General features: G+C 40.6%; 1 protein-coding gene across 1 annotated transcript in view; it reads right to left on the bottom strand.

The window, feature by feature from the left end:
* The window catches only part of zfc3h1 (zinc finger C3H1-type containing), a 41,615-nt gene that overhangs the window by 3,710 nt on the left and 24,910 nt on the right, over window positions 1–12,995 (bottom strand). Inside the window, exons 25-32 of the mRNA XM_039670245.2 lie at window positions 10,415–10,520; window positions 10,146–10,344; window positions 9,969–10,063; window positions 8,754–8,849; window positions 8,502–8,606; window positions 4,176–4,341; window positions 3,945–4,045; window positions 3,526–3,627 (exon numbers count right to left, since the gene is read on the bottom strand). Coding sequence (XP_039526179.2) covers window positions 3,526–3,627; window positions 3,945–4,045; window positions 4,176–4,341; window positions 8,502–8,606; window positions 8,754–8,849; window positions 9,969–10,063; window positions 10,146–10,344; window positions 10,415–10,520 — 970 coding nt within the window. The remainder of the gene's footprint in view (window positions 1–3,525; window positions 3,628–3,944; window positions 4,046–4,175; window positions 4,342–8,501; window positions 8,607–8,753; window positions 8,850–9,968; window positions 10,064–10,145; window positions 10,345–10,414; window positions 10,521–12,995) is intronic.

Below are 12,995 nucleotides of genomic sequence, written 5' to 3'. Positions count from 1 at the left end.
CCTGCTCCTAGAGACTGAGTCCAGCTCAAACACACTGCACAAGCTCTTCCGGCTCTTCAGGGTCATTAGGCTGAACCCAAGCCTGCTCCTAGAGACTGAGTCCAGCTCAAACACACTGCACAAGCTCTTCCGGCTCTTCAGGGTCATTAGGCTGAACCCAAGCCTGCTCCTAGAGACTGAGTCCAGCTCAAACACACTGCACAAGCTCTTCCGGCTCTTCAGGGTCACTAGGCTGAATCCAACCCTGCCCCTAGAGGCTGAGTCCAGCTCAAACACACTACACAAGCTCTTCCGGCTCTTCAGGGTCACTAGGCTGAACCCAACCCTGCTCCTAGAGGCTGAGTCCAACTCAAACACACTGCACAACCTCTTCAGGGTCACTAGGCTGAATCCAACCCTGCTCCTGGAGGCTGAGACCAGCTCAAACACACTACACAAGCTCATCAGGGTCACTAGGCTGAATCCAACCCTGCTCCTGGAGGCTGAGACCAGCTCAAACACACTACACAAGCTCTTCCGGCTCTTCAGGGTCACTAGGCTGAATCCAACCCTGTTCCTAGAGACTGAGTCAAGCTCAAACACACTGCACAAGCTCTTCAGGGTCACTAGGCTGAACCCAACCCTGCTCCTAGAGACTGAGTCCAGCTCAAACACACTACACAAGCTCTTCCGGCTCTTCAGGGTCACTAGGCTGAACCCAACCCTGCTCCTGGAGGAAGAGTCCGGCTAATACACACTGAACAAGCTCTTCAGGGTCACTAGGCTGAACCCAACCCTGTTGCTGGAGGAAGAGTCCAGCTCAAACACACTGCACAAGCACTTCCGGCTCTTCAGGGTCACTAGGCTGACCCCAACCCTGCTCCTGGAGGCTGAGTCCAGCTCAAACACACTGCACAAGCTCTTCTGGCTTTTCAGGGTCACTAGGCTGAACCCAACCCTGCTCCAACACACTGTACAGCTCAAACACACTGCATAATCTCTTCAGGGTCACTAGGCTGACTTCCAACGGGATGAACCCTGTCTCCGGAGGGCCCTTCAGACTGAGAGCCCTCATGGCCGCCATATACTGAAGGGTTATTCCTCAAAACGAAGTGCTCTGAGTTAAGGATTGCGAAGGGTAAAACAGACAGACACTTCACTCCTATGATTCTTTGCACATGGCATGACGACTGAAGTGCGTTCCAGGATCAGTTTCTTGGTCCCCCTTCCTCTCTTTGGAGTATAAACCCTGGGAAGCGATGCAGGACCAGATAATAGCCACGTTTACAAACACACTCTTTACTGGTAAATTACTGGTAACAGATCGCGTGCGAGATCCAGCTCAAACACAGGTTCTTGGAAGAGAATTTATTCCAGCAATTTTCCAGTAAGGGAAGTTGTAACATTACCAGTAAATGACTGGTATATGCGATGTGTGAATGCAGATTACCGGTATTTTGTCCATACGCAGTCAGAACGCGCTGACGTAAGAAGGGTTTTGGCCAATCAGAAGCCGTTGAAAGAGCAACGGCTTGGGGCCATTCATTAAATGATGACGCAGATTACCTATTTACTCAGCACTGTTTACAAATGTCTCCAAATGGGAGTGATATCAAAACTAGCACGCTTTTAGTTTGTCATGAGATTTGTCAAAACTTAGAGGAACAGTTAGTGATACTGTCATGTATGATGAAATAACTAGCCCTCTTCAGGAACAAGGCACACACTTCTGGTTAATGACAATCACAGAGTTTACTAGTATTCTGGAGCTGATGTGTGAATGGTCTGTTACTGGTCAAAAGCCAGAACGCTGTGTCTTCTTGAGTGAACAGCACATTTGTGAATTTGCTGGTAAAGCAATTCTGGCAATTTTGGGGTAATTTACCATGACTGCTGTGTTAAAAGGGCTAATGTCAATAGTTTACCCAATAAAGACAGCAACTCCTCTAGCTGACTCGAAACAGCTCAACTCGTGTGGCTTCACTGTGTTACTGAGGGGAATGTTTGGATGAGATTCATTATTCTAATTCTCGCTGGCCTCAAATAAATATTTTAAAGTTGAGACTTTGAATGAAAAAAAGTGATGGACCATCCAGCCCTCCTTCAGAGAGAGCCCTCCATAACCCTACAGTACGAGTACGGAAGATGCCAGCCAGTCACTGTGGTTTGCTTCGCTCCCTTGAGACGGGCAACATCTTGCGTTTCAGGGTTGAGGGCCGCCTGATGACCAGTAATGTGTGTAGGCAGGGGCGGATTGGGATTTTGGGGATTGGGAACCCTGAAAACGGTCAAACCCAGTCCAGGTATGAAACTTATATCATGCAAAATTCCGTCTGCATATCACGAGATTCCAGTCAGAACAAGGATTATCTAGTCCTCATCTGACTAAAGGGAGCCTCAATGCCATCATTTACTCAACCACACCTCATCCAGACCAGTACAGGTTCAGAAGCCCAGGGTTATTAAAGGCCTGTTCATTCCAAGACCAAAGTTCCACACGAAAATCCTGTCCCATTTCTGCATGAAAATGCCTGTTCAGACCAATGCATAAAAACATGGCCGATAATCTGAAAGAAAATGCAGATTCGCACTAACATCTGGTCCCAATTCCAGAAGCCCAGAAATAAGAGTTTATTTAACTCTCCGTTCCTGACACTTCTCCAGAAGAGGAAGGTCAAACAGTATTGACTTATTTTAAAGTCCACCGGTGGTGAAAATCCGTCTTTTAACGTAGTTTATGTCTATGTGGTGTTTGTCGAGAGCATTGCTGAGTATTTTCTGCTTAAAACTGCAGTGAACCAAAGACAGTCTCAAAAACACGATTTGACAACGCTGGTGTTTCTGACGTCACAGACGACTATCCAGATCAGATCAACGTGTGATCGTCAACCAGTGGATCTCTGAGCTGAGTGGAGTCAGGGCTAATTTGCATATTCATAGAACCGCAAATACTAAATGATTTAATATGTATTTTTGCCAATCAAAGATAAGTTTTAAAGGATAAAATTATTGACTACAGGGACTTTAAAACAACAGTTCAAATTTTTTTATTAGATATGAGCCTCTGTCTAATCACTAAACCAGGAGCCAGGATTCTCAGGCTTTGGGTTATCAGAGCATTGGCTGCTCCGCTAATAACCTCGCTAGGTCAACTCAGTTGAGGCTTGTGAACCAATCAGGCGCATCTACTGTTGGAAATGCAGGAGACAGCAAAGACCGAGCTAACAGCAAGGCTCTAATTCAAACCACCAGTCTTATGCTATCAAAAGCCAGCCACGCGTGAACGCTTACACTCACAGGAACAGGGGGTGTGTCTTAAGGAGACTTCATATCATGTGACCTCATGGGTCTTTACCTGTACATATGGAATATATAAGGTGGAGGGAAAGTCTCAATTTGATAGAAAACATTTGAAAAATGACTCGGTTTTTATTAAAACAAGCTACACTAAAGAGGTGGAGAGCTACACCAAAAACTTAAGAATATCATCTCATTAGGACACACAGAAGCATTTTAGCTAGATGTATTTGGAGCTCATGAACTTACATTTTCCAGAAGGCCAGACAGGTTGGGACGCTACTGCACAACATTCTGCTTTGCAATTTAAAATGTTCAACATTGCCATCCTGCCATTCCTGCTGCAGCAACCTACACAAGGACAATTAACACTAAACTCCAGGACATTAAAGTGCCTTCAGAAGCTGTGGCTTGTATCCAGTGACACCTATTGACTAAGTTAAAGAATAAAACAGTTCCCCATTACAGAGAAGACAGAGTTTAAAACTTCAGTGAAGGGATAGGGTAACCCTAACCTTAGAAATTTACACCATACAGATGATTAAAACAAAAACAAGTAAAGGTATTTGAGAGAAAGATAAACACGTAAATAATGGAAAATACTGGAACTTTTCACAAGCTTCAGGTCAGAAACTATCAGAATAAATCCAAGCAAGTCGTCTCATTACCTTATGGCCAGTTCAGTATTGGTTGGCATGATATGCTGAAATCTTTCCAGGAGAAGGGAATGTTGGGATTGAGGGAAACATCCCAAACAGAAGGATATGACCTGCAATGCACACAGCACAAAATACAAACACACTACCATCTACCCTGTCCGACAGCAGTAAGACCCATATACACCCGTAAGAAGCGTGGCATGTGGGCATGTGGCTGGTGTGAGCCTCCTCGGGGCGTACCTGGTTGTGGAAGCTGAAGCTGCTCCAGTACTGCGAGGAGCTGAAGGGCAGGGTGAGTCTGGTGGGCACCGTCTCCAGACAGCGGTGCACCAGTCCCGTGAACATCTTCAGCTCACGCACACTCGGCTGCTCGCCCATCATCTTACTGTTGGAGAGGGACAGATAGCTGAGGAGAGAATACAGGCGTTAGGACACACAACACAAATATACATTCTGTATATTTGGAAGCCAATTTCGACATATTAGCCGATACCAATAATTCAGCATATTTGGAAGCCGATAACTGATATATCGTCCGATACCGATAATTCTGTAGATTTGGAAGTCGATAACTGATATATCGTCCGATACCGATAATTCTGTATATTTGGAAGCTGATAATCGATATATTGTCCGATACCAATAATTCTGTATATTTGGAAGCCAATTTCGACATATTAGCCGATACCAATAATTCAGCATATTTGGAAGCCGATAACTGATATATCGTCCGATACCGATAATTCTGTAGATTTGGAAGTCGATAACTGATATATCGTCCGATACCGATAATTCTGTATATTTGGAAGCTGATAATCGATATATTGTCCGATACCAATAATTCTGTATATTTGGAAGCTGATAACCGATATATTGTCCGATACCAATAATTCTGTATATTTGGAAGCCGATAACTGATATATTGGCCGATACCAATAATTCTGTATATTTGGAAGCTGATAACTGATTTATTGGCCGATTCCAATAATTCTGTATATTTGGAAGCCGATAACTGATATATCGTCCGATACCGATAATTCTGTATATTTGGAAGTCGATAACTGATATAGCGTCCGATACCGATAATTCTGTATATTTGGAAGCTGATAATCGATATATTGTCCGATACCAATAATTCTGCATATTTGGAAGCTGATTTAGACATATAAGCCGATACCAATAATTCTGTATATTTGGAAGCCGATAACTGATATATCGTCCGATACCGATAATTCTGTATATTTGGAAGTCGATAACTGATATAGCGTCCGATACCGATAATTCTGTATATTTGGAAGCTGATAATCGATATATTGTCCGATACCAATAATTCTGTGTATATTTGGAAGCCGATAACTGATATATTGGCCGATACCAATAATTCTGTATATTTGGAAGCTGATAACTGATTTATTGGCCGATTCCGATAATTCTGTATATTTGGAAGCCGATAACTGATATATTGGCCGATACCAATAATTCTGTATATTTGGAAGCTGATAACTGATTTATTGGCCGATTCCGATAATTCTGTATATTTGGAAGCCGATAACTGATATATCGGTCGATACCAATAATTCTGTATATTTGGAAGCCGATAACTGATATATCGTCCGATACCGATAATTCTGTATATTTGGAAGTCGATAACTGATATAGCGTCCGATACCGATAATTCTGTATATTTGGAAGCTGATAATCGATATATTGTCCGATACCAATAATTCTGCATATTTGGAAGCCGATAACTGATATATCGTCCGATACCGATAATTCTGTAGATTTGGAAGTCGATAACTGATATATCGTCCGATACCGATAATTCTGTATATTTGGAAGCTGATAATCGATATATTGTCCGATACCAATAATTCTGTATATTTGGAAGCCGATAACTGATATATTGGCCGATACCAATAATTCTGTATATTTGGAAGCTGATAACTGATTTATTGGCCGATTCCGATAATTCTGTATATTTGGAAGCCGATAACTGATATATTGGCCGATACCAATAATTCTGCATATTTGGAAGCTGATTTAGACATATAAGCCGATACCAATAATTCTGTATATTTGGAAGCCGATAACTGATATATCGTCCGATACCGATAATTCTGTATATTTGGAAGTCGATAACTGATATAGCGTCCGATACCGATAATTCTGTATATTTGGAAGCTGATAATCGATATATTGTCCGATACCAATAATTCTGTGTATATTTGGAAGCCGATAACTGATATATTGGCCGATACCAATAATTCTGTATATTTGGAAGCTGATAACTGATTTATTGGCCGATTCCGATAATTCTGTATATTTGGAAGCCGATAACTGATATATTGGCCGATACCAATAATTCTGCATATTTGGAAGCTGATTTAGACATATAAGCCGATACCAATAATTCTGTATATTTGGAAGCCGATAACTGATATATCGTCCGATACCGATAATTCTGTATATTTGGAAGCTGATAATCGATATATTGGCCGATACCAATAATTCTGTATATTTGGAAGCTGATAACTGATTTATTGGCCGATTCCGATAATTCTGTATATTTGGAAGCCGATAACTGATATATTGGCCGATACCAATAATTCTGCATATCTGGAAGCTGATTTAGACATATAAGCCGATACCAATAATTCTGTATATTTGGAAGCCGATAACTGATATATCGTCCGATACCGATAATTCTGTATATTTGGAAGTCGATAACTGATATAGCGTCCGATACCGATAATTCTGTATATTTGGAAGCTGATAATCGATATATTGTCCGATACCAATAATTCTGTGTATATTTGGAAGCCGATAACTGATATATTGGCCGATACCAATAATTCTGTATATTTGGAAGCTGATAACTGATTTATTGGCCGATTCCGATAATTCTGTATATTTGGAAGCCGATAACTGATATATTGGCCGATACCAATAATTCTGCATATTTGGAAGCTGATTTAGACATATAAGCCGATACCAATAATTCTGTATATTTGGAAGCCGATAACTGATATATCGTCCGATACCGATAATTCTGTATATTTGGAAGTCGATAACTGATATAGCGTCCGATACCGATAATTCTGTATATTTGGAAGCTGATAATCGATATATTGTCCGATACCAATAATTCTGTGTATTTGGAAGCCGATAACCGATATATTGGCCTATACCAATAATTCTGTATATTTGGAAGTCGATAACTGATATAGCGTCCGATACCGATAATTCTGTATATTTGGAAGCTGATAATCGATATATTGTCCGATACCAATAATTCTGTGTATATTTGGAAGCCGATAACTGATATATTGGCCGATACCAATAATTCTGTATATTTGGAAGCTGATAACTGATTTATTGGCCGATTCCGATAATTCTGTATATTTGGAAGCCGATAACTGATATATTGGCCGATACCAATAATTCTGCATATTTGGAAGCTGATTTAGACATATAAGCCGATACCAATAATTCTGTATATTTGGAAGCCGATAACTGATATATCGTCCGATACCGATAATTCTGTATATTTGGAAGCCGATAACTGATATATCGTCCGATACCGATAATTCTGTATATTTGGAAGCTGATAATCGATATATTGTCCGATACCAATTATTCTGTGTATTTGGAAGCTGATAATCGATATATTGGCCTATACCAATAATTCTGTGTATATTTGGAAGCCGATAACTGATATATTGGCCGATACCAATAATTCTGTATATTTGGAAGCTGATTACTGATATATTGGCCGATTCCGATAATTCTGTATATTTGGAAGCTGATAACGGATTTATTGGCCGATTCCGATAATTCTGTATATTTGGAAGCCGATAACTGATATATTGTCCGATTCCGATAATTCTGTATATTTGGAAGCTGATAACTGATATATTGGCCGATTCCGATAATTCTGTATATTTGGAAGCTGATAACCGATATATTGGCCGATTCCGATAATTCTGTATATTTGGAAGGTGATAACTGATTTATTGGCCGATACCAATAATTCTGTATATTTGGAAGCTGATAACTGATTTATTGGCCGATTCCGATAATTCTGTATATTTGGAAGCTGATAACCAATATATCGGCCAATACAATAATTCTGTTTATTTGGAAGCCGACAACCAATGTATCGGTAGATACGATAATTCTGCATATTTGGAAGCCGATAACCGATATATCGGCCGATACGATAACGCTGCATATTTGGAAGCCGATAACCGATATATCGGCCGATGCCGATAATTCTGCATATTTGGAAGCCGATAACTGATATATCGGCCGATACCGATAACTCTGTATATTTGGAAGCCAATAACTGATATATTGGCTATATATGATTCTGAATATTCAGAAACCAATAAACACCAACATGGAAATGTGCCCAATACTGCCAACAAGGGTTAGAAATAAATTTTAACAGGAACATTATTTTATTATTTTAGGAACGGTATTTTATTATTCTGTTTAATATTTTAATTTGGCAGTCAACCAATCATTAATTAGGTTTAGGTTTAACAAACTATATAGTTTACTTACTCTAGCCAGAGTGTGTGAATTAACTCCAACTTTGTAATGGTTCCCAAAGCCTTCTCGAACGCATCAATGGCCTCTCTCGCACTGCCAAAGGTAGACTGCCAGAAGCTGTGAAAAAGCAAGAGTTGGGGTGAGAAGGGGAGCGTGTGGAGTTCAGAGCAAGGCGTGTGTGTGGAGAGCAGAGCGAGGCGTGTGTGTGGAGAGCAGAGCGGTGTATGTGGAGCGCAGAGCGAGGCGAGCCGCAGCGGGACGCACCAGTGAAGGAGGTGCAGGTACTCCATCTCATGCTCAACATCATCTCTGAGGGTTGGAGCTTTCAGCAAGTCTTGAGTTTCAACACCAAGAACATGGCTGAAATCACAAACATCAGATCTTGAAACAAATACTAGGCATAGAAAAGGCAGTAAAACACAGGAAACATGGCATCACCTGTCAGAGAAAATCACGAAACCAGATTGTATACATTTACTTAATTTCCAAGGCTCCTCCAGTCAATTGAATTTTAACGATTCCAATTTCAATTTGCTTATCAATTCCCAATTTTGATTCCAATAAGGTAAAACATTTTTTTTTTTTTGGGGGGGGGGGGGGGGGGTATTCATTTAGTCTTATTACAGAACACTATTGTAGCTGAATATCATGAAGACAAACCAACAGGCTGAAGAACTTTAAACAACATAGAACAACAACTAGCCAAACTAATGTAGATTTCAAGCATCGTTAAAGACAAGTAATCACTAATTTAAAAAGAACAAAATAATAGCAATCACAACAAAGATAAAACTGAAAGCAATGATTGAAATAAACTATAAAAAAAACTGTAATTAAATGTGAAAAAACACTGCACTTTCTAAATAAAATATACCTTACAAATATAGTTACAAAAGTTATTCAGTGAAGAACGAGTGAATTTTCTATCTGTTGTGATTAGCGTTATTATAGCGAAGGCAGGAATATTAGTGCTGTCACTTTAAGATCTGCACAGGTCCAATACACTGACACACATCTGTGAACACCAGAGAACATAGTCTCTCGCTCTTGAATGGTTTACAGTCATATTGAAATGCTCACAAAGAAATTGATGAGAGGAATTTAAATGAAAATTTTATGACAAGTATTTGATTCCTGAATTGGAATTGATTTTCGATTCCCAACCCTACTTGTGACTACTGGATAAGCTTTTTTTTTAATTGAATATTTTACTGAATTTGGAACTCGTGCGCCATTTTCTCTTACGTATGAACGGTTTAAAATCTCCTGCGTGTTTAAAATGATAATGTTTTGTAATAATGCAGCAGTGGCCCGAGCATCTTTCACACGGCCCCGGACATCAGACAGGCCTTCCTGTCGAGCCTTGGAGAGTAACTAGAAGGATCTGTTGCCTTTCCCAGACGAGGAAAATCCTGTGACGGTGGGAACACTGCTCATGCTAGCACACATTGCAGACTGTGGTGTCGGTGAGGACATTACCGTAGCACATCTAGAGACTTCAGCTGATCTGGTACAGATTCACAGAAAGAGCGCATGAACTTGTCAAAGAGCTCTTCCAGAACACTGCATTTCCCCTGCACACACACACACAAACTCACAGAAATGAGCATCAGGACACCTGCACTGTGCTTCTGCTGTGACCAGAGCGGGTCTCACCTGCGAGTGCAAACACCTGCAGAGCTGGAGGAACACACGAGCGCTGCCGGCGCGGTCCTGATGAGCGCGTGTCCACAGGGCCTCGGCTCGCTCCGTCTGTCCCGAGCACACGAGCAGCTCCCCGGCGAGCTCCAGCAGGGGGCAGTAGAGCGGGCAGGCCGCCAGCAGACGCTCGCAGAGAGACACCGCCTCCGCACACCTGAAAGCATGGCACTGGCGTCAGTAACAGCACAGATTTCAGAAGCCTCATGGTGGGAGACGTGCCGTACCTGTCCAGCCGCCGGTACAGGTGAATGAGGTTTGAGTGAAGGGGGAAACAAGCCTCAATCTGCTCACTGGAGGACAAGCGCTCATCCGTGCAGCGGCTCACAGCATCTACAGGACACACAAACAGATTGTATATTTGGAAGCCAATAACAGATAAATCGGCCTATACGAATAATTCTGTATATTTGGAAGCCGATAACTGATATCTCGATAAGTATATTTGGAAGCTGATAACATATATCGGCTGATGCCAATAATTCTGTATATTTGGAAGCCGATAACCGATATATCGGCCAATACCAATAATTCTGTATATTTGGAAGCCGATAACCGATATATCGGTCGATACCAATAATTCTGTATATTTGGAAGCCGATAACCGATATAACGGCCGATACCAATAATTCTGTATATTTGGAAGCCGATAACCGATATATCGGTCGATACCAATAATTCTGTATATTTGGAAGCCGATAACCGATATAACGGCCAATACCAATAATTCTATATATTTGGAAGCCGATAACCGATATAACGGCCGATACCAATAATTCTGTATATTTGGAAGCCGATAACCGATATATCAGCCGATACCAATAATTCTGTATATTTGGAAGCCGATAACCGATATATCGGCCGATACCGATAATTCTGTATATTTGGAAGCCGATAACCGATATATTTGGCCGATACCAATAATTCTGTATATTTGGAAGCCGATAACCGATATATCGGTCGAAACCAATAATTCTGTATATTTGGAAGCTGATAACCGATATATCGGTCGATACCAATAATTCTATATATTTGGAAGCCGATAACCGATATAACGGCCGATACCAATAATTCTGTATATTTGGAAGCCGATAACCGATATATCGGTCGATACCAATAATTCTGTATATTTGGAAGCCGATAACCGATATAACGGCCAATACCAATAATTCTATATATTTGGAAGCCGATAACCGATATAACGGCCGATACCAATAATTCTGTATATTTGGAAGCCGATAACCGATATATCGGCCGATACCAATAATTCTGTATATTTGGAAGCCGATAACCGATATATCGGCCGATACCGATAATTCTGTATATTTGGAAGCCGATAACCGATATATTTGGCCGATACCAATAATTCTGTATATTTGGAAGCCGATAACCGATATAACGGCCGATACCAATAATTCTGTATATTTGGAAGCCGATAACCGATATATCAGCCGATACCAATAATTCTGTATATTTGGAAGCCGATAACCGATATATCGGCCGATACCAATAATTCTGTATATTTGGAAGCCGATAACCGATATATCGGCCGATACCAATAATTCTGTATATTTGGAAGCCGATAACTGATATATCTGCCGATACCAATAATTCTGTATATTTGGAAGCCGATAACCGATATAACGGCCGATACCAATAAATCTGTATATTTGGAAGCCGATAACCGATATATCGGCCGATACCAATAATTCTGTATATTTAGAAGCCGATAACCGATATATCGGCCGATACCAATAATTCTGTATATTTGGAAGCCGATAACCGATATAACGGCCAATACCAATAATTCTATATATTTGGAAGCCGATAACCGATATAACGGCCGATACCAATAATTCTGTATATTTGGAAGCCGATAACCGATATATCAGCCGATACCAATAATTCTGTATATTTGGAAGCCGATAACCGATATATCGGCCGATACCGATAATTCTGTATATTTGGAAGCCGATAACCGATATATTTGGCCGATACCAATAATTCTGTATATTTGGAAGCCGATAACCGATATATCGGTCGAAACCAATAATTCTGTATATTTGGAAGCTGATAACCGATATATCGGTCGATACCAATAATTCTATATATTTGGAAGCCGATAACCGATATAACGGCCGATACCAATAATTCTGTATATTTGGAAGCCGATAACCGATATATCGGTCGATACCAATAATTCTGTATATTTGGAAGCCGATAACCGATATAACGGCCAATACCAATAATTCTATATATTTGGAAGCCGATAACCGATATAACGGCCGATACCAATAATTCTGTATATTTGGAAGCCGATAACCGATATATCGGCCGATACCAATAATTCTGTATATTTGGAAGCCGATAACCGATATATCGGCCGATACCGATAATTCTGTATATTTGGAAGCCGATAACCGATATATTTGGCCGATACCAATAATTCTGTATATTTGGAAGCCGATAACCGATATAACGGCCGATACCAATAATTCTGTATATTTGGAAGCCGATAACCGATATATCAGCCGATACCAATAATTCTGTATATTTGGAAGCCGATAACCGATATATCGGCCGATACCAATAATTCTGTATATTTGGAAGCCGATAACCGATATATCGGCCGATACCAATAATTCTGTATATTTGGAAGCCGATAACTGATATATCTGCCGATACCAATAATTCTGTATATTTGGAAGCCGATAACCGATATAACGGCCGATACCAATAAATCTGTATATTTGGAAGCCGATAACCGATATATCAGCCGATACCAATAATTCTGTATATTTGGAAGCC

The sequence above is a fragment of the Pimephales promelas genome, chromosome 25 (genome assembly GCF_988280905.1).
Source record: "Pimephales promelas chromosome 25, fPimPro1.hap1.1, whole genome shotgun sequence".
Lineage (NCBI taxonomy): Eukaryota > Metazoa > Chordata > Actinopteri > Cypriniformes > Leuciscidae > Pimephales > Pimephales promelas.
This window is presented reverse-complemented; position numbering and strand designations above follow the sequence as displayed.